This window comes from Podarcis cretensis (assembly GCF_951804945.1).
Source record: "Podarcis cretensis genome assembly, chromosome: 1".
Lineage (NCBI taxonomy): Eukaryota > Metazoa > Chordata > Lepidosauria > Squamata > Lacertidae > Podarcis > Podarcis cretensis.
This window is the reverse complement of record NC_137170.1, coordinates 136157018-136184100: the sequence shown is the minus strand read 5'-3', so window position 1 is coordinate 136184100 and position 27083 is coordinate 136157018. Positions and strand designations below refer to the sequence as shown.

The window sequence follows — 27083 nt, the reverse complement described above, 5'->3', positions numbered from 1 at the left end:
GAAAAGGTAAAGTACTTCACCTCTTCCAATTTTTAGATGCAAATCCATTTTTATTTCTTTTAATAGAAAGTTACTCATCTATTTTTACATCATTTGTTTTCCTGACCAGTATTAAAAAGCCAAAATGATACTCTGAACAATGGCCAGGGACTTATTTTAGAAAGTGTCCCAAGCTATGTGCCCAATGCTACATTGCATACAGAAATAGATACAAATGTATACTGGTAAAACAAACAAGCAAACAAACATTTGCCAAGTTCAGTTCATTCTTTGCAGGATAGAGCATCTGCCATGTTATCTCTGCAGAGCTTTTACTGGTCCATCATGTCATTCCATTTCTCCAACCAGTCTTATCTGACCTCGGTCTCCTTCAGTTCCTTTACATTCTTTCCTCTCTGTGTCCCATCAGCAAGTGGACCTTAAGAAAATCTTCAGCATGATTAATTAATTCCAATTAGCACGAATAATTGATGTTTCCGGTTGATGTTCTAAACTTCCCTGGGGAGAGTGCACCTATTGCAGAAGGCGAGCCAGGAAAGAGTGGAAACAAGACCCTCTCATCACCTTCTTCCTTTCGGGTCGGCCTTCCGCAAGGCTGGGCCAGGCTGCGCCGCTTTCCCCAATGCCTTTCAGGTTGCCTTGTCAGCAGTGGCGGAGGAAGGGGGCGGGGGGTGGGGTGGGGCGCCCCGGGTGTCATCCCTGGGTGTGTGTGTGTGACATTCGGTGCACCATTGCTCCCGACTGGAGGAGGCAGGCAGGCAGGGGAGAGGACGGGAAGGAGGCAGGCGAGCGAACAATGGAGGCAGGCGGGTGGGAAGGGGAGAGGAAGGAAGTGGGATCGGTGGGTGCGCCTTTCATTCTGCCTGGAAGACGATCGCCTACAGCAAGACTGTCAAGTGGATTTAAAGGGTCACTTCGGGGGCGGTGCTGCAAACGCAGAAGGGATCTTGCAGTATGTTGACAGACCTACTGGATTTAATAACGCTCAGATAATTTAATATCTGATTGAAGCCGCCTAAAGGTTAATATTTTCTATATTCAAGGCAGAGTAATTCCTTAAGCGCAAAGGACACGTACTGAAAATTGGAATTTCATACTCCCTTTAAGAAATTGTGGCACTACATAACCACAGTTGGCTGCACCATTGTAACATGCGATCTCTCTCTCTCACACACACACAGACACAAGGCACCACTCCCGAGAACGCGGTTTATCGGGCAAGTCTAGACTTGTCTGCTCAAAGGGAAGTCCCATTGTGTTGGGGACCTGGAAGGAGAGAAGCAAAAGCTCCCCCAACTCAGGACCCAAACCCTGGAAGGCACAGGAGGAGAGGTGGGGTGTGAGGGAAGCGGCACTTAAAAAGGGAATAAAATGGTTGCTGCCTTTCTCTCTATCTGAGCTGGCTCCCTGCCTGTTACGTTACGTGCGGGGAAACCGTGTGGGGTTCCTCTCTGTGTAAAGTCTTCACGCTGTGCCTGCCTACACTCAGGTATTCATGGGTTTCTTTTCCTGAGTAATGGGCTGTGTTTTTGAAGCTGCAAACAAATCAACAGGGCAACTCTTTCCTCCTTCTCTCTAACTCTCTGCCCCTCCCCTCCTTCAATAATTTTCCTGTGAGCATAGAAGGTCAGTTTTTAAAATAAACAACCCCAAAACCATGACTAATAATAATAATAAAAACAACAATGAATTTTCTCCCTCTGTCCAGTCCTCGATATTCTCTACTGCTTCCCAAGTTTAGCTGATAAACCAGAAGAAAATGAGGAGAGAATAGCTACATTTTGTATTCAAGAAGTATACTGTAATCACCAATTCTGTACTTATATAGAACTTACTGCTTCGGGGAGGTGAGATATACAACAAATTGCTCTGTACTTATTTGAACATCATCATCATCATCAAAGTTGGAAGCTGCTATTTGCTCCGATAGCCCAATTTCTACGTTCATGCCCTCATCCTGATGGCAGGGCATAACCCAAAGAAAGCTGAGCACATTTGAGATCTGAACAATGCCAGGCAGCTGCAAAAGGATATAATGGGACATATGTGTTGTTGCATAAAACAATTTTGCAAACAGTGGGGAGGCGGAAGGCAAGAGGTAAGATGCCCAGACCCCAACTAAGTTGTCGCAGAGGGACATTTGTAGCCTTACCAATGGATCAATAGGATCTGTTTCAAGGAGAGAAATCCAAGATGTCGTTTTAAAAAACTGAAAGATGAGATCGTATTTTCCTGCCTGTTATGGCTCTTAGTAGTAGGAATGGTAGTATAAGGTCTTCCTCATTTTCTTCATTAGGTTCCTTATTTCCCATTCCAATGAAGTCATTATTTTGCAAAACAAGCTTAAGTTGCATTCTTACTATATTTCTGTTTGGGGACTTGATAGCAAAACCCACAAATAACGAAAAAAACTGAACTTTCATTTCTTTTATTTCTGAGCCAACATACAAACTTGGCACTTAGAAGTGGTGTTTGGTCAGTGGTTGCAAATTTGTGTCTGACAATCTGTTTAGCTCCAGAAGAATTTGTGCTTCCTTTTCATACATCTGAAAAAGAGATAAGGCAATGGTGATTGCATACATTTCCTTCCAAATAACACAACAATGTCATCTTACAAAATTTGAATCATAGAATTATAGAGTTGGAAGGGATCCTGACAGTCATCTAGTCCAACTTCCTGCAGTGCAGGAATCCTGACCGCAGCCGGGCTCGAACCACCAACTTTATTCTTAACAGCCAGATGCACTGATCTGTTGCGCCACAGACTCCCTTCATGAATTTGTCACTTACACTGCACATGGGGTACATAAAATTTATGTTTTCTCACCCAATTAATATGCTAGGGCATCTGCAGATGAATCAAGTATTAATATTTTTATAGGATGGGGGATTGGTTTGGATAATGCCTATGGATCCCAACGAAGTTGTGGTTTTCTATCTACAAAATGGGGGCCTCTGCAGGAAGGAGCCTGATGAACTGGTCAAAACAGTTTGTCAAGTTGCTGGTCTTGTTTAACACCCTCATCTACGTGACCGAAGAGTCAGCTGTGTTACCACAGAGACAACTGGGTAATGCTGCTTTTTCAAGAGGGGATAGGCTGTCCACACTCTCTCACCTGGCTGGAGGTGGCATTTTTTTTAAAGTAGAACAAAAAGAGTTGGGGCTGCTCTGTGTGAGTTTGGCTGAAGCTGGAAGCAGAGGAGACACAGAAGCTTGACTGCCACTGTGTGCAGAATTGAAAACTGGCTTTGGGGTCTTCACCTTGGAAACTTAGTGGGGAGGCAATAGCTGTTGCTATTGCTAAGAGTCCTTCTATACTATCCTCAGTGTGTGTGTGTGTGTGTGTGTGTGTGTGTGTGTGTGTGTGTGTAAAGCCATCCTAAAGACAGAGTCTCCGCTGACCTTTGTTCCAAACAATTAAACCCTGAGTCTCTCGCTGCTCAGATATTACGGTGCTTGCAGTGAAATTGCTCATCAAAAGGAAAACACTCACCTGCTGCCACTCTGCTTCTGTGCTGTGTTTATAGCCAAGTAAGTGGCACATGCCATGAGCAACTGTTACCTGTGCAAGGGGGGAAATATTTCAGAGTTTCACTTCTGTCCCCCATGTTCAAGGACCACATTTTATTGGAAACAAACAAAATAATGAACAGGTGACTTTGCTCATTATAATTCTCTTCCATGGTTTTAGGGCTAGGCTTTTCCTACCAAGTTACATGGAATTCATTTCATGGAAGTCACTGGGGCTTGTCTCAAGAATAAGCAGGCTTGCTTTAGAAAGCAAAATATATTTGTTCAGTCTTTTACTGAAATTCAGTTGTGTTTCTTCTCTTGTCATGTGTCTTAATTGGAAACCAAGTGGAAGGCAAGGCTACAATATACACACTAAAGAAATGTGTTGCAGAGGAGAGGAATGAGACAACCAGCCAAGATGTTTACTTTTCAGAGATCACCCATCTTATCTATCTATCTATCTATCTATCTATCTATCTATCTATCTATCTATCTATCACTCAATCATTACATTTATATCCCACCTTTGCTGCAAAGAGCTCAAGGTAGTGTACTTCCCCTTCCATTTTTATCCTCACAAGAACCCTGTGATAATACTGTGGTACAGAATCAGAGTTGGAAGAGACCCCGGGGGTCATGTAGTCCAACCCCCTGCGGTGCAGGAATCTCATCTAAAGCATCCACGACAGATGGCCTTCCAACCTCTGCTTCAAAACTTCGAAGGAAGGAGAGTCCACCACCTCCAGAGGGAGACCATCCCACTGTTGAACAGCTGTTACCATCAGAAATTTATTCCTGAAGTTTAGTTGGAATCTCCTTTCTTGTAACTTGAAGCCTTTGGTTCTGGTCCTACCCTCCAGAGTAGGAGAAAACAAGCTTGCTTTATCTTTATCAAGTACCCTTTAGGTAATTGAAGATGGCTATCACATCCCCTCTCAGTCTCCTCTTTTCCAGGCTAAACATACCCAGCTCCTTCAACCATTTCTCACAAGGCTTGGTTTCCAGACCCTCTGCACACCTTCCAGCTTGTCAACATCCTTCTTAAATTGTGGTGCCCACAATTGGACACAGAACTCCAGGAGTCCATTTGAGGGTGTGGGTAAGGAAGCAAGCTCTTAGCATTGGAGGCAGGGGTACAGTTGCCCTTGGTGCCCTGACTGATGCATTCCTAGGGCAACTGTGGCTAGCAGCTGTAGTTGTGCAGACAGTCTTAGGGAGCAAAGCTTTCCTTCCCTTGACATTGAGATCATGAAGTAGCACAATGGCTTAGATGAAACAAAATATGCCCGCAATTTATTTTTTTTGGGTGAAAATCTAATAGTATACATAATGCTAGAACGAAGTGAGGAAATAAAAGAAGCTTCTTTTGTAAATTGAGACCAAGCAAGTTTTAGGGTAACTTGTCAGAACTCTAAAGATAAAAACCAACTCAAGTAGCAGGATAACTGAATTAGTAAACATATACTTACTGTAAGAATACTGTAGAAATCTTCCTTATTCTCCTCACACTCTTGATAGATATGTTCTACTCCAAGAAAAATGTCTCCCAAATTGTATTCACCTCGAGCACAAGGCTGAGGCAGCTCCCCTGCTGTCAGATTCTGTGAAGGTAACAGGCCCAAACTATGACCCAAAAATTACAGATACATATTTGCAAAGTTCCATAATTTTTTTGAACATTCACAATGTGTGTCAATGCAGAGATGACATATGTTGAAACACAGTATTGATTTCTAAGCTCCCTGCGACTAAAGGAGCTCGTGTGATTGCTTCTGGGCCAGGAAACTGGAATGGTCTGGTTTTTATCTGCATTCTCATTGTGTGGGCCTGGCAACCCACAAATTATCAGCTTTGCAGCACGATCCTAACCATGTCTACTCAAAAGTAAACTGATTTTAGTGTGGCTTCTAATTAAATATACTTAGGTCTGAAGCACTGTATGCATTTGTTGTTCTTACACTGTAAGCTATCCTGAGAGTTCCAAATGATTTCAGGGACAAGATATTAAATTTTGTACATAAATAAATAAGTGTACTTTGGAGCAGATCATGCTGAACACCACGTGATATGGTTGCTTTGCTGCACTCTTACACATACTTATTCCATGGGGTTTATTGAAATAAGAACATTTAGAACAGTGCTTTCTTAGCTGTAGAGCAGAATTAGTATCTTACATTGTAGGATTATTTGGATGAATTGTGGAAAAGTAAAGCTATAAGCATAACAAAGTACTATATGGAAGTACTTTCCAATGGTGGTTAAAAAGAATGATGATGAATGGACCTGGTAATACAAATGATATATCACTTTATTCTTACAAATGAGCACTGCTTATACAGAAGCAGCTATTTGTTTTAAAGAAGCCACAGGTCTTCATCTTCCCCAAATTTAAATATTTCTATGCAGCGTCTGTGTTGTCCTCAAGTCTAAACAAGTATGATTGCTCCATCAATTACCCCAATTACCCACATGTACTTGAAGCCTTAACACATTTTGTAGTAAGTCCTATTGTCTTGTTCCTGTTCAAGACAAGCCTCATAAGACTGTTGCTGAACTGGAGAATCGTAAGCAAAATGTTTACCTCATGAAAAGGAAAAGATAACACATCAGTAGGGCTATCCTTCCATCTGTAGTTTCTGTTGAGCAGCTGTATGTGGCTGTTATTAACACAGATAACACCAAGATCAAACTGCTGCACACCCAAAATGCGACGGATTTGTTCTATATTCTTGCGAAGTGGCACTCTCCTGATAGGGATGGCTCTCTGCAGGTTACGTATCAGCAGGCTCATATCTTTAAAAAGTGAAGACGATGGTTTGCAAAGTAGTGCTTTTCCAACATCATTAGACGGCAGTGATAGTTCCAGCAGCTGAAATGGCAGAGATTAGAATCATTGCAGTAGGTTAAGTAACCATAGAACTGTAGAGTTGGAAGGGACTACGAAGGTCATGTAGTCCAACCCCCTGGATTGCAGGAATCGTTTGCCCAACATGGAGCTCAAACCCACAACCCCAAGATTAAAAGTCTCATGCTCGTGAGAGACACAAGATGAAGAAGTAAAATCAGCAATGATACATTGGGCAAAAGACGTGGGTCATAATATACAATTTGAGTCATGGGAAAAGTTACGGAAAGTGGATTTATGATTTACTGCTTGATGTTCGTTAAAAGAAAATTGTATGAAAATTATGTACCGATGGTACTTGGTGCCGACAAGACTTGCAAAAATGTATTTTAAAATGTCTCATGTATGTTGAAAGTGCAAAGAGAATGAGGGTACATTTTATCATATGTGGTGGACCTGTAAGTCAGCAAAAGCCTTTTGGGAAATGATTTATAATGAGATTTAAAAAAATGTTTAAAATAACTTTTGTTAAAAAACCAGAGGCTTTCTTATTAGGTATAATAGGAGAAGTGTGGGAATATGGTTGGTAGATTCTGGAAGGAAAAAAGACCATTTTTATGTACGCGACGACAGCGGCAAAATGTTATATGCCCAGGGTTGGAAGGAAGAAAGAACCCCATTGAAAGAAGAATGGATATTGAAATGAATGCACTATGCAGAAATGGTGAAATTGACCGGGAAGATCAGACATCAAGAAAATAAAAATATTAGAAATGAGTAGATTAATTTTATAGAATATATGAAGGAGCATTGCAAATATTTAAAAACGTCAGGATTGGATTAGCACTTGTAATATAATTGATAAAAAGTATTGAAAAAGGAGATTTAATAGATTGGATAAAAAATATTTAGTTGCAGAAAAGAGAAGAGATAAATATTTGAAACCAGGGAAAGGGTGGAAGAACCCCAGAAAAATAGTGAAATTGTTATGGATGAATGCAATTAATATTCTATGCAAAAAACTTTTAAAATAAAATACTAAAATAAAAATAAGCAGTCTCTTTTCCTGCAGGATCCCATCTAAGATGACATGCAGACTACCCCCCACCCCACCCCAATCTTATAACACTGTGTTCTAACAGTTGTGATTTTCTAGTGTCAGTCAATGTTTTGGGGATGTTTTGCTAAATGCGTGTTAGTGTGAGTTCCTAGAGTTGTCTTTCAGAATTTAGCTCCCTTTCCATTGTCAATGGAAGTTAAACCCACCAGCTGGGTGTACAAGTGCATCTTGTTTCTAATGTGCAAGCATATTTTGAACTGTGCAACTGCACATCCTCAGAGGATTAGATAGATAGATAATTTATTACGGTTGTAGACCAGCTTATAAAACACACTTGGGGGTACAATCCCAGAAGGAAAGCAAACATTTAAAACAATGTACAACAATAAATTAAAATTTTATAAATGCGGTAAGCGTATAGACACTTAAAGGTCTACCACAGAGAGATGACCCAGAGTCCCCCATGGAGCCGAGTTTGAGGATTTTATTAACGAACTAGTTTGGGTTGTGGGATGGTCTGCACCTACAGATCTGTACACAGAATCTGGCGACCATCCGGGTCATCTTATGATCTTTGCCTAACAGGAAAAGGTCAAATTTTTGCTTTTCCGGGAGGTCAGCGAGCCTCACCAGCAGGGGATCAATGGTCTCACTAGGTGCCTCTTCATAAAAGGGACATCTAAAGAACAAGTGCTCTGGGCTTCCTATATCCCAACAATGAACAAGCACAAAGTCTCTGAGCATATGGGACTTTTTAAAAGGCTCCTTCCATGATCGGGGAGGGCAGAGCCGAGCTTCTGGCGAGTGTAAAAGCCCTTCTTGCATTTTTGGATACGAGAAAGAAGAGATATGCTGCCGGTGCGGCTATATATCTCTTGATTTCTCCAATTCAGAGGATTATGCTTTTCATCATCGAAACATTGCACAATCCTGGTCCTTTAAATTGGTAAGAGCAGAATATTGCAGAATAAATGGTTGCAACAAGGCACAGCCCTCCCGAGGCAAGTGGTGGCAGGGGACAACTGTTTGGTGCCAAAATAACGGTTGCCTGGGTGCCCGTTTTATCTCAAGAAAGGGACACAAGCAAAGGACGTGCAAAAGGCTGCTCTGGCTGCACCGCCTCAGCCAAGGCCCTTCCACCAGCAGCTGCCATATGGGGAAGATTCTCTATAATATCTATAACACAGAGAGAGCAACTATAACAACAGACACAAACCAAAAGAGAGCCATTTTATATATTGGTATTGTTCTGTTGTATGTGTGTGTTAAATGTGTTTTCGTGTTACTTGTAAGTTGCCGTGGAAAGGTTTGTATCTTGAAAAGCAGGATGTAAGTAATTCCAATAAACAAATGCAGGACCAGCCTGGATAGTTGGCCTTGGTGAAAATTTGACGTTTTCATCCCCAAAAAGTTTTTGATTTGAGTTTCTACTGAAATGAGGCTGCATTTTAATGTTGTACAGTGGTACCTTGGGTTAAGTACTTAATTTGTTCTGGAGGTCCGTACTTAACCTGAAACTGTTCTTAACCTGAAGCACCACTTTAGCTAATGGGGCCTCTCGCTGCTGCTGCACAATTTCTGTTCTCATCCTGAAGCAAAGTTCTTAACCCGAGGTACTATTTCTGGGTTAGTGGAGTTTGTAACCTGAAGCGTACGTAACCTGAAGCGTATGTAACCTGAGGTACCACTGTATTTTAATCTTGTTTTTATGTTGTATTTTAATCAATTGTTTTAATACCTGGTGTTAGCTGCCCTGAGCCTGGTCTTGGCTGGGAAGGGCGGAGTATAAATAAAACTTATTATTAGAGTGGTACCTCGAGTTACATACGCTTCAGGTTACATACGCTTGAGGTTACAGGCTCCGCTAACCCATAAATAGTACCTCGGGTTAAGAACTTTGCTTCAGGATGAGAACAGAAATCGTGCAGCAGCAGCGAGAGGCCCCATTAGCTAAAGTGGTGCTTCAGGTTAAGAACAGTTTCAGGTTACTGTAAGTACGAACCTCCGTTCTTAACCAGAAGTACCACTGTACAATATTATTATTAACTAGAGATACCACTGTATTATTATTATTGTTGTTGTTGTTGTTGTTGTTTTTAATTATTATTATTATTATTAATAATAATAATAATAATAAATATAATTCTTCATCATCATCATCATCCCGTTTTCTCGAAGGTGCAACAAAGCGACGCAGCTTACCTTCCCCCGCCCCGAGCGCGGCCCCTCGAGGGGAACCTCCGGCTCGCTCCGGATTCCCGGGCAGAAGGGAAGGCGAGCCCCGGCTTCCCCCTCCGGAAGCTCGAGGGACTCTGATTTCCGGTATGGATGCGCTTCCGCCATAGAGAAGGCGCAGGGAAAGAGCGCCACCTCCTCTCTGGCCGGCTGCGCGGGGCTGGCCGGGGGCACTGCCTGCAACACCTTGGGGGCGGAGGCTCGCTCGCTCGCTCGCCCGGCGAAGAGACCCCTCCCATTGCCCCCCTTGCAAGAAGCCCCGCCGGCCTGCAACTGCCCTCCTGCCCCGCTTGGACGCGATGATTACCAATGCCATGGCATTTAGGAGTTGCTTGATTGTAGGGAGAGGAACCCTTCAAAGCAAAGGATTACCAAAAGCACCGAAACATTTACCAGCCACACTTCTATTTTTTTAAAGCATATTTATTAAAGTTTTCAAAAAATAATACAATGTGAAATTTAAAAAAAAGTAACAAAGATACAAAAAATACAAAAATAATGAAAAACACATAGAATTTCCATTACTTATTTTCTTTTAACTTATTTTCCAGACCTCCTACCTCCTTTTCTTGTATTCCAATTAAAATTGTTAGTTCAGCAAATCCTCACCATTAGTTTTTACTTATTTCTAAACCTTTTTTTTTTTTCATATCTCTTAATACCAGCCGTACTTCTAACGGCCTGCCAAAGTAAAAGCACAATGGGAAAGACTAGATCTAATAATAATAATAATAATAACAACAATAATAATAATAATAATATTTTTTTATTTATACGCAGCCCATCTGGCTGAGTTTCCCCAGCCACTCTGGGCGGCTTCCAATCAAGTGTTAAAAACAATACAGCATAAAAATATGGAAGGCTTCATCATGCCTGAACAAGGAGGTCTTTGGCAGGTGCCCGAAGGACACAGCGATGGGACGCCATCCCGGCGGGGTTGGGGGAGAGTGGGGCGCTCGGGCAAGCGGCCCACACGCCCCGGAGGGACCTCTGCCCCGAGGAGACTGCTCCCACGCCGCCCGGCAATCTGTAGGCAGGTCGTTCCGGCGGGTCTCCAGGAGCAGCGCCCCTTGGGCCGGTCTCGCTGCAGGACCCTTCAGGGGCCTTCGAGGGCGGCAGCACCCTCCTCGCGGCCCCGGGGGAAGGGAGCAGCCCAGCGGCTTCTTCTTCCCGCCTATCAGAGGTCGAGGGGCGTCGCGGGCGCTGTGGAACTCCTTGCCACTGGAGCCAGTGGCGTAGCGTGGGGGGTGCAGGGGGGGCCGGCCGCACCGGGCGCAACATCTGGAGGTTAGGGAAATCCATGGGTTAGAGGGCGCAAATCCACGGGTTAGGGGGCGCAAATCCACGGGTTAGGGGGCGCAAATTACTTGCCTTGCCCCGGGTGCTGATAACCCACGCTACGCCACTGACTGGAGCTGCCCGGCCCGCAGACGCCTTCGTGGTGCTCTTTCTGACAAAATCTGAATCCAGGTGAACGTCGCCCAGGCTCACTATTTTAACTTGGCCATATTTTAAAAGGAGGGTCGGGATTCTTTTCGTCGATGTTGCTGTTTTATCGCCCCGATGTCTCCTTGCAATTAAGCGGCGCCTAATTTGTTACGCAGGTGGGACACGGGTGGCGCTGTGGGTTAAAGCCTCAGCGCCTAGGGCTTGCCGATCGAAAGGTCGGCGGTTCGAATCCCTGCGGCGGGATGCGCTCCCGCTGCTCGGTCCCAGCGCCTGCCAACCTAGCAGTTCGAAAGCACCTCCGGGTGCAAGTAGATAAATAGGGACCGCTTACCAGCGGGAAGGTAAACGGCGTTTCCGTGTGCGGCTCTGGCTCGCCAGAGCAGCGATGTCACGCTGGCCACGTGACCCGGAAGTGTCTCCGGACAGCGCTGGCCCCTGGCCTCTTAAGTGAGATGGGCGCACAACCCCAGAGTCTGTCAAGACTGGCCCGTACGGGCAGGGGTACCTTTACCTTTACCTTAATTTGTTACGAAATAAACAGGCAAACCAATAATAGGCTCGGCCTGCAAATCCCCGGAGCTGGACGGGCTTCCACGGCCCCGGAGAGACGCTGCAGAGGTCTTGCACTTTTAGTATTCTTTTACGAAATTCGTACACCGCTCAGTTGTATCCACGATGATAATAATAACACCGCCTCGAAAGCGTTCCCTACTGCGCATGCGCTACGGGCGGGGGAGGCGGGGCCGGCCTCCGCTTCGCGAGCCCGTCCCGGTTGCCGGGAGCCAAACGTCACTTCCGCCTCCTGCTCTGAAGAGGCGGAAGCTGCTCTCTGAGGGAGCCCGTCGTTCTGGGAGCGTCGCCGGAGCCTCTCTCGTGACGCGACGCTCGTGGGCGCCCAGCGGGGCAGAGGCGCTTCTGGGGCCCCGAGGCGGCTCTCCGCGGCGGGTGAGGAGAAGTGGCTCTGCCGGCGGCGCCCTTCCCGCGACAGTTCGAGGCCCGGGCGGGGCGGGCGGTGGGGCTGTTATGGCGGGCGGCCTAATTCGGATGTGCTCGTTTGCAGCCCGCCTTTCCCCTTGACAGGGACCCAAGGCGGCTTACGGATAGGAAAAAGGGCAGCTAAACACATGGTGGGGGAAAAACAAAAACAACACGATCATTGGGGGGGGGGGGGGGAGAAGGGAAGGTTAGAGTTGGAACTGCATAAAAAACATGCCCATAAGTTCCTAAGTGTATTGTACTCGCCAAAGGCCATGACAAAACTTGTAGCAGTAGCATTCATAAGATAAAGCAGAGGATATGAGCCAACACCCATGATGAAAGAGACGGAAGATAGCAGACACAAGCAAGATTAAATCTAGCTTGATTTCGGATTAAACCCCCAAATCACCAAAATAATGTACAAGCTATTTTATCTAATGCCTTTTTCCTGATTCGTTACATATGCAAATAAAGGGTCTGAAAGCAATCTCCTTCGCCTCTATGTAAGGGGTAGGCTAACCAGTAAGGAGTGATGCCTGAGGTTGACCACAAATGCAAAGTCTCCCTGCCTATGGGATCTTTTTCTAGCTGTCATCCAAGACTGCAGTGGGCTAAAAACATGGATAATTACAACAAAAACAGCATGGTATCAGCCCTTCCATTTTTTATTTTATTTGACTCAATATTTCTATTCCGCTTTTCCAGCAACAACTGGAGGCTTCAAAGCAGCTCACAGTAATCACAATATTATTGGAGGTGGTGGAAGAAACCATTGTAAACAGTATTAATATAAAACACAGCAACGTATAAATAAAGCAAACAACAAGTTTCCTGGTGTGCACTGTAATCCAAAATGTATGGAGGGCACCAGATTGGGGAAGGCTGGCTTGCACCCTTGTCGCTTCAGACAGCAGTGCTGCATATGACTAAATGCTTCCCCAAGCCAAAAAAAACTGCCTGTGCGTAGAAAACCATGATGTCAGATGGAAAGGTCCATTGTAGCTGTCTCTTAATCATGTTTGCTTTCTGTATGCATGAAGTGTGTGGAAGATCATTCAGTCACTTGAACTTCCACTTGTGATCCAAAATGATCATAGCCCAGACACACATTTACCACCTTGGTTAAAGTAGTCCTTGAAAAGGAAGAATAGAAGCCTAACCTGTCTTTTCCCCCGGTCAATGACTTGTATTGCCCTTGTATCTCATTTTTCATGCTACATACAGGTGAAACTCGAAAAATATTATAGAATATTCTAATTTTCTGAGATTGTTAATTTGGGGTTTTCATCAGCTGTATGCCATCACAATTATAACGAATAAAGGCTTGACATATCTTGCTTTGCATGTCATGAATCTATCTCATATATTAGTTTCACCTTTTAAGTTGAATTACTGAAATAAATGAACTTTTCCACGATATTCTAATTTTCCGAGTTTCATCTATAATGTCAAAGGGGACAATAAGAACGATGGGAAGATTAAACCTTAGTAAAAGTCAGCATACTTTTGTACGGTAATGCGTTTTGTTTTAGTAATTTACTGAATCATTGGTAAGGGTTCTCCATTCTTTTTGTTTTCCCTGTTAGTAATAAAATAGGACCTTCAGTAAATCTACAAATTATTTAGGCTAAGGTGCTTAAATATGTGTAATTTATTATTTATATTTGATGTCATGCTCAAACTGGTCTTGATGATGAGAGAACTGTACTGACATTTTCGATGGGATCTCTTGATGAAGAGCTTATGAAGAAAAGCTGTTTTAATGAAAAGGCTTTTAATAGACTAGGTTCTCATATTGTGATATTGTGATTAAATGTATTTATGATAGGTCCTTAATAATATGATTCAGCACTAGATGTAGCTAATGTGTTGCTAGAGCATATGTGAAATGTTTATATTTTCCTGAAACAATTTCTTAATTAAAAGAATTGTATTGATATTACAATATGTCCTACTTATTTTGTTTTGCAGATTATGAGAACAATGGGTTAGGAGTTGAAAGCTACCACATTCTAGGTGGGAGAATCTATTGCGTAGATGGCTGGTTGTGAAGATGAATCCCAATACACCATTTAGTGGACAGCCACCTGGAGTTTTCCAGACTCCACCTGGCACTTCAGCAGGAATATTTCCAGTTCAGCCACCATTCCAGTTCAGTCAGCTTCCTGCCTTTGGGCAGAACAGTGGAATTAGTATAAAGAATCCAGGGTTTGCACCCCACTCTGACTTCACCATAACTTCAGGACTGCAACCTGCAGGGCAAGGTTTAGGATTTGGGCAACCCCCAGGATTTACCCAGCCTTTTTCCCTTGGACAAACAACTTCCTTTGTGACTTCTCTGCCAACTAGCTCTTCCATTGCTGGCAAGCAAGGATTCAATTTTAATCCACCTACGAATCTTGGGGGTTCTCAAAATACTTCTAGCTTTGGAGCTACGTCTGGAGAAACTTCTGGCAGTAGTTTTGGGAGGCCACATTTCAGCTTCAAACCCCCCGAGAATGCTTTTTTTCAGCCTATCTTTGGCACTGGTTCAGAACAAGAGAAACTGCCAAATCAGATAACGCCAACTCCATTCACATTTTCCTTACCAGGTGGTAGTGGATCTGGAAGTGTAGCCCCCTTTGGTATTTCTCAAGAGAGCAGCAGTTCAAGTGTAAATACAAGCATCAGCTTTTCAAAACCTGCAAGCAGTAATACTTTAGTGCCTTCGTTCAGTAGTCCTTTACCAAGCAAGATCACAGAGGATGATAAAAAAAGGCCAATAAGTCTCTTTGGAAACCCTGGTAGTTTTACCTCTTTTTCTAACTCATCTGTTGGGTCTTTGGGTCAAATTAATAAAGTAAGCAAACCAGAACATGAAGAATTGCTACCTTCAGGTGAGTCACTTCCGATCCTTAGGAAGGGAAAAAAGAGGAAAGAAGAGCAGGAGCCTTCTCCAAGAAGACATGATTATGATGCTGTTGATGAGCCAGAGCTGCTGGCAAGGAGCGAACATTCTTCCGTTAAGCCGCCAGTCAAGCTGAATCGGCCCCGTGGAGGAGGCCTCTTTAGCAGAACATTGCAAGATATGCTGAAAAGCAATAAGAAGGAGTCCAAAATGGAAAGAGTTTCTCTAGAATCTGGAGAAATTGAGCAGACGAGTATGGCAGGGGGGACTCAGTCTGGTTTTGCAATGGTTAGGTCATCAGCAACAAAGAAAAAGGAAGAAAATAAGGCAGCACTGAAGGAAGGTAAGCATCAACCCCACCCCCAGCAAGAATTGGTATAATGAGAACATGGCAGTCACTTTTGATTTAAAACACATGCCACATGCTTTTGCCCAGCTGGGATGTGTCTTTGGACTGTGTTGATGCCTTTTGCTTTCCTCCATGGAAGACAGAGAGTTTGTGTGCGTACATATGTCCTCCCTCCCTCCCTCCGACTTTCACATGGTTGGACAGTAGCCTGGTTTACCATGATCTTTCTTTTTCTCTTCCTCTGGCTCTGCTCATCACTGGCAAGTGGGCAGTCCCTGGAAGGTTGCCCATTTTTTCTCTGTTTTGTTTGTTGTTTTACATTCATTATTCTGTCGTGTCTACTTAATAATAAATGCTTTTTAAAAAATCTACATTAATGTTTGATATAATGAAAGGCTGTTTCTCCCCTTAAGAGTCTACCATCTCCAACCCTTTGCGTCGAAATCAGAACAGGGGGAGCACAGAGAGCCTTGGAGGCTTGTCATCAAGTGACCTTACAGTCATCCAGTACAAAAATATTCCGGACCATCTAAATAACAGAAACGTTCTTGAGAATCACTTGAAGAAATTTATTCGATTCCAACGGATCCGTACCAATGTAAACAAAAAGCTGGCTATTGTACACTGTTTTGATCATGTGAGTTCTTAAATATTAATAGAAAATCAGAAGTGTTAAGCTTTTACGTGCATTGTTTTTGTACAGATATGTGCTAATGTGGTGAAGCATGGGAAACATACAATAAATCATGATGATGATAATAATAATAATTTAGAATTATTCCCACTACAGCCTCTCGTTCTGGAAATTCATGGGTTGACAGATAGACCTTTATAATATGGAAAATGTTGGTAGTAGGGTAATGTTAGCTGCACTCTAACTTACGGCACAAGTCTTGTTGAAAGCAGTAGGATTTCAGGGTCTGTGACAAGGAGATGCAAATATTGTGGGAATGACCAGCTCAAACGTTTCCTGCAGTTGTTTACTGGCAAGTATTGCCTGTTGCTCTATATATTCATAGTAAAAATTGCAGCCTTCTCAATAGAAAAGTCCTGGGGAACAGTAACAGTAATTTTCAACAAATTAAGACAGGAAAGCCCTGACAATACTAGTGTTTCAGAATGAATGTAGTTATTTTTGCCCCTTAGAGACAAGAAATTGCACATTTTGCATAGAATGCAGAGGATTCCTGAGTTTTGGCACTTGACTATCCATCTGTTAAGGGTAGCAAGTAGGTTCACAATGGGACACTGGTTTCAGGGATGCATTGGGATCACTTATCAGATGCAGTGGGAACTGGTTCAGAAAGGTAACACTGCACACTTAATGAGGAGAAGCATGCTTTCCGAATTCCTTCCTAAAGAATATTTGGTAAAGTGGCAATGTGAACCTTGGTTTATACAAGGTGGACACATTTTGTGTCATTGATGTGGCATTTGGACAGATGGTTCTTATAGAATTGTAGAGTTGGAAGGGACCCTGAGGAATAGCCTGGACACATAATATTTTTAACATTCTTCTTCAAAATGTTCTCTGAAGGTTCCTTTTGTGAATGTTCCTCCTGTTCATTGTGAGGACATTTGTTCCATGCAGTTGTGGTTGGGTCTATTGCTTTTAACAGGAGGTGGTTTCTTGCATATTTGCAGTTCACCTTTACAGATTTTTGGCTATGTTTTATTTCTTGTGCGCTATTATAATTGCTTTTCTGCTTAGTTGGCCCCTCCACTGGGTGCAGTGCTTTCTCTTAAGTGGGCATGTCAGCTATAGTTTATCTCACACTGAGAGTGGGTCCTACCAGAGAAGAAGGTGGGAAGCTCTGTATAAGCCCTGCCTCCAAAGCCTATATGGGGGGATGGTCTTCACAAAGTTGTTATCCTGTCTCCAAAGAGAAGGGACACTCACAGTAGGTGCAGTGTTTTGTTGACAAAGTTATCAGGTATGTGATGTACCATTCTAACCCTAACTGGCCCTTCTACTGAATACTGTTTTCCAGGCATCTGCAGTTTTGGCTAAGAAGAAAGCAAAGGAGTTACATAAAGAAATAGTGGCCTTTTGGCACAAGAAGAAAGCAAGTAGGTTACCTAATTGTATACTTGTAAAATGCCTGCTAGTGGGTTGGGTTTATGTTTCAGAGGAAGGGTCCTCTGCAGTCATGCATTGTACTGCTCTGAAGCGCAGCAGAGGCCACCATGCAGAGGGGCTGCTCCGGGGTGGCACCCTCCTTTTGGTGTGCTCTCTGCCTCTTGCTTTGAGTGCCTTTTTGTTTCCCCAAACTTTCTGTCCTTTTCACTTTGGTTGATGAGTTTTGCTTGGATCCTGCTTTCTCAGGGTTTCCCCCCCCCCCCCTGAGCTTTAATGTATTAGACGAAAATCCAAGCCGTGCCTCTGGCCACAGCAGTACTTTATGGAGCCACAGGGCCAGGCCACATCCATGGCTAGGGTGCAAAGTGTGTCATGGGGTTGGGGGTGGCCACAGCAAGATCACTCCAGCAGCTTGGTTGAAATGAACCTTCCACTGATAATTTACTCCATGGAAACTCATTTTTAGAACTGTGTAAGTTTCATAAAAAGGGACAAAGGAGGAATCCAGAAAAATGTGAAAATCTGATAGAAGCATGGTATAAAGGAATGCCCCATATTTGGCTTAGATGTGACTGGGTAGATGCCAGTAAACTGATCAGTAAAATGCTTCAGGAGCAAAGTGGTACAATGCACTTCAGTGCCATTAAAATTAATAGGGCTGTGTTAGCGGCTTTTGATACCATCTACCGTAACATCCTTCTGGACTGTCTAGAGGAGTTGGGACCTGGAGGCACTGTCATACAGTGGTTCCGCTCCTTCCTCCTGGTCCGTGTTCAGAAAGTGGTGTTGGGGGATGAGTGTTCAGACCCCTCCCAGTGGCTTCATCGGGGTTTGGGCTGGGTGTCCATCAGTATGCGGATGATACCCAGCTCTACCTCTCTTTCAAATCAGAACCAGTGAAGGTGATGAAGGTCCTGTGTGTGTCTGGAGGTGGTTGGAGGATGGATGGCGGCTAACAGATTGAGGCGGAATCCTGACAAGACAGAAGTACTGTTTTGTGGGGACAGGAGGCGGGCAGGTGTAGAGGACTCCCTGGTCCTGAATGGGGTAACTGTGCCCTTGAATGACCAGGTGCGCAGCCTGGGAGTCATTCTGGACTCACAGCTGTTCATGGAGGTGCAGGTCAATTCTGTGTCCAGGGCAGCTGTTTACCAGCTCCATCTGGTACGCAGGCTGAGACCCTATCTGCTCACAGACTGTCTTGCCAGAGTGGTGCATGCTCTAGTTATCTCCCGCTTGGACTACTGCAATGCACACTATGTGGGGCTACCTTTGAAGGTGACCCGGAAACTACAACTAATCCAAAATGCGGCAGCTAGACTGGGAGCGGCTGAAGAGACCATATAACACCCGTCTTGAAAGATCTACATTGGCTCCCAGTACATTTCCAAGCACAATTCAAAGTGTTGGTGCTGACCTTTAAAACTTTAAATGGCCTTGGCCCAGTATACCTGAAGGAGCTTCTCCACCCCCTGAAGGCCTTCTGGCAGTTCCCTCACTCTGAGAAGTGAAGTTACAGGGAACCTGGCAGAGGGCCTTCTCGGTAGTGGCGCCCACCCTGTGGAACGCCTCCCACCAGATGTCAAAGGATAAAACAACTACCATACTTTTAGAAGACATCTGAAGGCAGCCCTGTTTAGGGAAGCTTTTAATATCTGAAGGACTATTGTATTTTAATATTTTGTTGGAAGCCACCCAGAGTGGCTGGGGAAACCCAGCCAGATGGGCGGGTATTAGTATTAGTATTATTTCTAGTAAGAGTTGGTTCATTGGTTGCGTATGAATAAAAGGTCCCATGTTTGATCACTTGGTTTAATCTCTAGTCTTCTTTGTCATTCAATTTGCAAAGGTCCTAATAAGAAAGACTATTCCTCTAAGGAGCAGAAGGCAGACGAAAGTGAAGGGAGGCAAGCCAGTGAACAACTGAGTCATCAGCATTCTCCACATAGCAAGTCCTTAATCCGTTCCACTGGTAGCGGAAACTTGTCAAACAAAAGGTATGTGCCCATCAGTGGAGTCTTGGTATAAAAATTAATGTACTGTAATGTATCTGTCGTAAGTGCTGTTATTGTTAGATCAGAAATAGGGAATTTGTGGCCCTCCAGAGGTTGTTGGACTACCAACTCCCATCAGCCCCAGCTGAAATGACCAGTGTTCTGGGATAATGGGAGTTGGGAGTCCCGCAGCATCGGGAGGGCCACAGGTTCTTCATCTCTGTTTTAGAGAGAGAGAGGTTTCAAACAGGAAAATCTAGTTCTGTTATGTAGCGGCAGTTTGAATATAAGGGCAATTCATGTAGAGTAGATTTTAGAATGGTGTCATTGAAGTCATTGCACTTGATGTGGTCCACTGCAGGCAGAAGGATCAGCAAAGGACATAACAAAACAAAGGATGTGACAGTCAACATGGGTTACAGGTTGACCCATGAGGCCGTTCCCCACAAACCACATCCACCTGCCACACACCTGACCTGTTCCTTTGCAAGTGGAGTCCCCTGTCAGCACTGAGCTTGCCTGTTCCATTTGGAAAAGGCTTGCATTCAAATCACCTCATTTTCAGAGTTGTTGGAAACAGTCCAAGCCTCTTGGAGGACATGGTCCAGGCACTAGTCAACTGACTGGTGCTGGGAGCACACCTTCAAAGGAGGTTGCTGTAACTGTTGCTTACAGCAAATCCCCTTTGAACTTTGGCAGTTGTCAAGTGCCTGATGTCATCATAATGTCAAGCGACAGGTGGGTGGTGTTGCCCCCCCAATCAAAGGTGGCCTGTGAAAGGATTAGGATCTGAAGATCTGGTATGCCAGCCAGATCCAGTTCCATGCCCCATACCCTTGTGTTCCGTGCAATTTACATGCTCAACATGTCAGGCTGTTATGGGGAACTGGAAACTTCTGTGTGTCCTGAGTCCTGCCTAGCTCCTTCCTTTCCACTCAGTTAAGGAATGTGAACTTCTTTTAAAATGTCCGTCTCTTGGTTATAGTTCTCCAGCTAAGAAGCAAGGCCTTAAAAAGTCTCTGCAGTTTGAAGCCTATGCCTTTGACTCGGGTTCTGAAGGCCATGGTCCAGAGATTTTTGAAGCCTCAGCATCTTCTCTTAGCAGCCTTGTGGGCCTAGTGGCTGAGACCTCTGAGGACAAATATCGTGTTCTAGACCAGAGAGATAAAATCATGCGGCAAGGTAAGAGTTTATGAATTTGGATTGAAAAAATGTCTGGGATACATACAGGGCTGTCCAGGTGATTCACATCCACAATGCGAGTGGGTGTGAATGCATCACACAGCTGTGTAAATATCACCACAAAACAGTCATTGGGGGGGGGTACGGGAAAACATTGAATTGATTCCTCCTGCACGTAATCTAAATCTCATGGGATGATATTTAGGATTTAATTGACAAATCAGTTAGTTGACTAGTATAATTTAACTGACTAATTAGTTAACAAAACTAAAGAAGTACAGTGGTACCTCGGGTTAAGTACTTAATTCGTTCCGGAGGTTTGTTCTTAACCTGAAACTGTTCTTAACCTGAAACACCACTTTAGCTAATGGGGCCTCCTGCTGCTCCTGTGCCGCCGGAGCACAATTTCTGTTCTCATCCTGAAGCAAAGTTCTTAACCTGAAGCAATATTTCTGGGTTAGCGGAGTCTGTAACCTGAAACATATGCAACCTTAAGCATATGTAACCCGAGGTACCACTGTACTCCATGCTAGTCTTACATGCTGTATAAATATCAATTTTTCCGGAAGACCGAAGGTATGGAACTAAAGTATTTCCTTTGGGGTGGGGTGGGGAGCAAAAAAAAGAAAATGAAGGTACTGAAAGCTGTTAACATAGTAACAACACAATCCTAACCATGCGTACTCAGAAACATGCCCTATTGAATATAATGGGACTTACTCCCATGTAAATGGGGTTAGGATTGCAGCCTAAATTAGAATGCCCAAAGATATTTAGCAGTTTCCTATAAACTCCTGCCCCATGTTCTCTCCATACATTCCTTCAGCATGTGAAAGGGGTGTATGCGTGTGTCCCTGTTCCCATTCTCTGCATGTTCAACAAGGTAAGAAGGCTCTCTGTGCTTACAACTAAAAGTCCCTAAGGAGTTTCTCCCAAACAGGGGATTCGGCCTCCTTGGTCTGTGGTGACCTAGAAATCTTATGCCTGGAAGTCTTATGCCTGGAACAGTTATGCCTGGTAGGTGGGGGTGCAGTCAGTAGCGACAAATCTGCTCCACCTCAGGCGAATGGAATACTGGAAGAAGAATACAGTCCCAGCTCAAGCAGCCGTGACAGATGACCATCCAACCTCTGCTTAAGAGCCTCCAGGGAAGGAGAGTCCACAACCTACTCTGGGAGTCTGTTCCATGTTGAACAGCTCTTACTGTCAGAAAGCTCTTCCTGATTTTGAGTCGGAATCTCCTTTCTTGTAACTTGAAGCCATGGGTTCGAGTCCTACCCACCAGAGCAGGAGAAAACAAGCTTGCTCCATACAGTATTGAAGCTGTGCAGATTACCTGTATTCTGCTGAAGTATATTATTAATTCGTTTGGTAAAAGAATGTGTTTTTTTGAAATGGAAAATTTTCCATAGGGAAACTTTTGGTGGCAGAAAGGTTTCCATCCCACAACATTATCATAGAGAAGGATCTCCCAGAGGGTTCCCTGTGCATGTAAATGGAGTGTCACTTTAAAAGAGGAAAGCATAGCTAGATCCTGGCCATTATAAAGGCTGGTTCATTCTTAGAAATTCTATAAAAAGGATTCCCCCCTCCCCAGTAAGATGATTATTTGTACCAAGTTAACATTTCTTCATGATAAATGCAAAAGATCCCCCGGGGCAGACTATTGAAACTTTGATTTCTTTCTTTTTAAGCTCGAGTAAAACAAATAGATCTTGGCAAAGCTAAAACATTCGTTGGCACATGCCCAGACATGTGTCCAGAAAAAGAGCGTTATATGAGAGAGACGAGGAACCAGCTTAGTATCTTTGAAGTGATCCCAGGAACTGACAAGGTAGTATTGAACACTTTTTGTATTAAGGTACTGCTACTAAGGCCCATACCAAGAACAACTTGGCCACTTATTTATTATAGTTCCATACTTAGGGAAATAAAACTCTGTAAATTACCCCCCCCCAAAAAAAAAAAAAAATCAGCCTAACTTGGATTGAGGCCTAGAAGAGCATGGAAGCTGAGGACTGTTGATTGGAGGTGAAAAATGAGGGAGGGGAAATTGGCCTGATCAGACCCATAGCGGCTTGTATCCTGTGCTTTCTGTATGTATTCCCAGATGGATATAAGTAAAGTGGTGCAAACCAGCCATAGTTAAGTTTAACAAACCTTTGGTTTCATGTTATCTGAAAATATTGACAGAAGTCCTTTAACTTCCTTAGTGAAGATTGAGAGCGATTGGTTCAAAAGATTTAAACAATGGCAAAAATATTTTTCAGCTCTCCTCTTGCCTGGCACATGGACCATGCCTGCAGAGGTGGTGTTGTAGTTGTTGTTGTTGTCGTCGTCATCCTTAAGAATTTATTTTGTTTTCTCTCTGAGGTTGACCATGCAGCAGCAATAAAGGAGTACAGCAGGTCTTCAGCAGACCAGGAGGAACCTTTACCACATGAACTGAGGCCTTCAGAGGTGTTGAGTATGACAATGGACTACTTAGTGACACAAATTATGGACAAAGGAGAAGGAAACTACCGGGAGTGGTACGATTTTGTATGGGATAGAACTCGTGGAATAAGAAAGGTAACCACTTTGGGATGAAGCCCTTAGATTTGACAGGATGCAAGCTAGACTCATCCAAATTATTGATTAGACATCTGTGAATGAAAAAGGAATCCTGAAGTTGCCAACGGGGTGCTGTTTCATATTTCCCTTTTGGTGGAGGGTGAAAGACTTGGGTGGCTAGGAGGGTACAGGGTTTAAAGGGCTGCTCTTTCATATGCACAGAATTGAATTGCAGGCAGAGGATCTTCAGATCATTTGTTGTGCTTCTTTTTCTATCTCATGACGGGAGCAGTGTGGTTAGCACATCCCACATTCTTCTCCCCACCCCCCTGTCATGTATGACCTGATGCTTCTAAACATCTGTCACCAGATTAAAATAAGGTGAGCTCTCTAGGGCAGCCTTTCTCAATCTTGGGTCCCCAGATGTTCTTGAACCACAACTCCCATCTTCTCTGACCACTGGCCATGCTGGCTAGGAATGATGGGAGCTATAGTTCAATAGCTTCTAGGGACCCAAGGTTGAGAAAGACTGCTCTAGGGTATGCCACCTAGCCTCATAAACTCTCAGGAGTTTTGGTCTAGGATCGTAGCAGTTGTGCCAGGATGTCTACACGTAGCTGTATATGACAAAGCATTGTCTTGGCTTTGAGACTTGTGCAGAAATCTTTAAAAGGTGCAACATGAAGCATATAAGTAGAATTGAACATCTGAGTTCTTGTGCTCTTACATTTTGCCAGGATATAACCCAACAACATCTCTGCTGCCCTGTAACTGTTTCCTTGATGGAGAAATGTACCCGTTTTCATATCCACTGTTCCCACCATTTATGCGAAGAGCCGATGTCTTCTTTTGATGCCAAAATCAACAATGAGAACATGACTAAATGCCTCCAGAGCCTGAAGGAAATGTATCAGGACCTTGCCATCAAGGGTATTTACTGCAAGAGTGAAGCAGAATTCAGAGGATATAATGTCCTCCTGAATCTCAACAAGGGGGATATTCTCAGGTAAGTCTTAAAATAGTTATAGGATTGATTTCACCTCTTCCCTTGCCATTATTTGTAGAATTGGTATATAAATGCAAAAGAACCTGAAGTACTCACTGTTGAGGTGTAAGACTATCATTCTGTGATAATTGCTGTAGAATTGAAGTTGGAAAATAGCTACCGTATTTTTTGCTCTATAAGACGCACCAGACCACAAGACGCACCTAGTTTTTGGAGGAGGAAAACAAGAAAAAAATATTCTGAATCTCAGAAGCCAGAAGAGCAAGAAGGATCGCTGTGCAGCGAAAGCAGCAATCCCTCTTGCTGTTCTGGCTTCTGGGATAGCTGCGCAGCCTGCATTCGCTCCATAAGGCGCACACACATTTCCCCTTACTTTTTAGGAGGGAAAAAGTGAGTCATAGAGCAAAAAATACGGTAATCCCACCCAATCTAATACTTGTCCAGAGCCAACTGTCCACCAGTTCTTTTACTTTTTGTCCTATGCAAGTATATTGTTTCTAGTCACGTGTTAGCAATGAATTATGGTCTGCCTCTGACAGGAATGGGGAACCCTTTTCCTCTAAAGGGCTACTGACCAACAATAAAAGCCAATCAGAGCAGAGCAGAGCCACGGGTGGGTTGAGACACTGCCTGTTCTCTCTTTCTGTAACCCCCTTCCAAAGCAGCCACCTGATTGTCTAGCTGTGTGTGCTGCATGTGCCATTGAAGTTTTCAGGAATTGGGCGTTTGATTGCATATTTACAAGTGGCTGAAAGCTTTTCATTTGCCATGTTTCCTGAGGTATAGCTGTCTGGGGAACTGTGCCAGAGTGCTTCATGCCCTTGGGAGTGCTCATGTTAGGCTCCCCACCCCCAAAAGGAAAAACCTTTGCCTAGGCAAGCACCCCATCCCTGAAAACTGCAATGGCAAAAAAGAAAGAGAGCTTTATAAGTGATCAGGTCAGGTTCATGATGCATTTGAAGAAAAATCTGTGTCAGCATTATTTCTTTCAATGCTTAAAAAGACAAGAACAACCTCCTCCCCTCCAGCTTACCTGTTTTTGTGCTTGGCTTCCCCTCCCTAAATAGCTGTTCTCGATCCTCATATCTTGAGCCTCTTGTTCAGTGTGCTCTAAACACAGTGGCACTGATATTCTTCCTTCTTGGAAGAATCAAGGATTTTGCTTTCAGTTCATTCAAATAAATCAGATTTAGAAGTAAAGTCAGATCCATGTTCACAAACCTGCAGCTAGACTTTGGCAAGGATATGCTCTGCAAAGACATGCAAAAAGCAGAACAAAACATAATGTATTTTGACTCCTGAACTTCCTTATAGAGTGAAAGATGCATTAAAGTATATGCCTTCATCAATTTCAGCCCACTTCCTTGGATGGATATAGAATAAAAAGAGAATGCTAATCCATGTGACCAAAAGGCTACAAGAAGCCCTTGCACCTCAATCCCTCTTGGCCACAATTACTCTCTTGATTCCTTTGTGTGCTCCTGTCTCAACCAATGATAGCTCTTCATGCATCTGATTAAATGGACACTGCATTGGTTTGGCTACCACAAAAAATACTCCTTCTAGTATTAGTTAAAATTAATAATATAAGTAAGCAGTTTTTTCAGATACATAGATGTTGAAATAAATGTTTGAATACTTCATCTGCAGCAAGGGGGTCTTCAATTTAAATGCATGATACTGTTCATGGCTTTTAAGCCTAAGGCCCTGTGTGTTTTTTCTTTCTGCATTTTTGTGTTCAATAGAGGTAGCTTCCATCATTAGCAGTAAAGTAAGAAAATTGTGTCCCTCTTTGTCTCAACAGAGAAGTGCAACAGTTTCGTCCAGATGTCCGAAACTCCACTGAAGTTAGATTTGCAGTTCAAGCCTTTGCGGCTTTGAACAGCAATAACTTTGTAAGGTTTTTCAAACTTGTGCAAACAGCTTCTTACCTGAATGCATGCTTGTTACACTGCTATTTTAGCCAGGTAAGGAATGGCATTTAATTAAGAAAATACTGAGGAAGGGAAAACCCATATATTGCATTTCTTATCATCATAAAATATGTTGTCAGTGGGTGTTTGGTGGTTTTTTGTTTTTGTTTTAACATTGCAAATACCCAAAACAATATGGTGTTAGGCTGGTAAGTCACAGAATGTATCACTTAGGGGTACAATTCCAAGACCCAGGCTTCCCCAGGTGTGTGAGAGGGGGCCACTTCCATGACTCTGAGCACTACTCTGCTGGCCAAGAATGGAAATTTGATTTACTGTGAGGGTTTTTTCTGCCAGGACAGCAGGCAAACCCTCTTCAGGCCTGTATTCATTATCTGAGGTGCAGTGTATTCTATTTGTTTCCACAGTAATTTGCTCTGGTGTTGATAGGGACTCCACTGTCCTATTTTCTATTTAGTTTATTCCCATTGGAATGGCTTACGTCTGCCTTCTACTGGAAGGTGAATCTACCTTTTTTTCCTTTTGGCCCGACTACTAACCAGAAATAAATTACATTGTAAGCCTAATTTTCCATTTACGTTTGTTGAAGTACAGTATTTATATTTACAAACCATTGTGCAGGATTCAACTAATGAGTCACATCTCACACAATGGGGTTCCCCCCATCTCTGCCCCCAAATTGGTTTGGGGGTCAAGAGAACCCTTGCAACCATACCTGAAGACAGGGAGAGGGAGATTGTTCCTTTTGGGGAGCCGAAATGCTTTGTTTGATGGAATGATTGCTTTAGTGCAATGCTGAATTCCTCCCATGGTGTTCCAAGGTTTAGTACTCCTGGGGGTTCAAAACATGTTGAAAGAATCACCTGCTGCAATTTGGGAAAAGTTGGTATGTTGGAGCCTCAAACAACATTGGTTAAGGTATATAAAGTGAAAAGAAAAGCACCTATAAACGTAACCTTCTCTTCCTTGTCATTGCGAAACATTTTATGTATCTTAATTAATTTTTTAATTATTAAT

The 27083-nt window shown here is 43.5% G+C and overlaps 2 protein-coding genes across 2 annotated transcripts in view; one reads left to right on the top strand and one right to left on the bottom strand.

Annotated features, from left to right (window-relative positions):
- Positions 1-2412: 2412 nt before the first annotated feature.
- On the bottom strand, positions 2413-9734 carry YBEY (ybeY metalloendoribonuclease). The gene is made up of 5 exons (XM_079982990.1): positions 9622-9734; positions 6096-6383; positions 4984-5115; positions 3495-3563; positions 2413-2546 (listed from the first exon to the last, which is right to left on the bottom strand). Exons 2-5 carry the CDS (start codon positions 6303-6305, stop codon positions 2460-2462), a joined length of 498 nt encoding a protein of 165 aa, XP_079839116.1. The 5' UTR covers positions 6306-6383; positions 9622-9734; the 3' UTR covers positions 2413-2459.
- A 4318-nt stretch (positions 9735-14052) lies between these two features.
- Positions 14053-27083, top strand: part of MCM3AP (minichromosome maintenance complex component 3 associated protein) — a 42854-nt gene continuing 29823 nt past the window's right edge. Inside the window, exons 1-9 of the mRNA XM_079975724.1 lie at positions 14053-15311; positions 15731-15954; positions 17309-17387; positions 19247-19394; positions 20377-20573; positions 22268-22407; positions 22947-23144; positions 23864-24132; positions 25937-26099. Of these exons, the coding sequence (XP_079831850.1) occupies positions 14135-15311; positions 15731-15954; positions 17309-17387; positions 19247-19394; positions 20377-20573; positions 22268-22407; positions 22947-23144; positions 23864-24132; positions 25937-26099 (2595 nt within the window). The 5' untranslated portion in view covers positions 14053-14134. The remainder of the gene's footprint in view (positions 15312-15730; positions 15955-17308; positions 17388-19246; positions 19395-20376; positions 20574-22267; positions 22408-22946; positions 23145-23863; positions 24133-25936; positions 26100-27083) is intronic.

Coding starts and splice junctions, on each gene's coding strand:
- YBEY (XM_079982990.1), bottom strand. CDS start 6,305: ATGAGCCTGCTGATACGTAACCTGCAGAGAGCCATCCCTATCAGGAGA. Junction 5,116..6,095: donor TATCTTTTCCTTTTCATGAG/GTAAACATTTTG, acceptor TTACCTTCACAG/AATCTGACAGCAGGGGAGCT. Junction 2,547..3,494: donor CAGAAGCAGAGTGGCAGCAG/GTGAGTGTTTTC, acceptor TCTCTTTTTCAG/ATGTATGAAAAGGAAGCACA.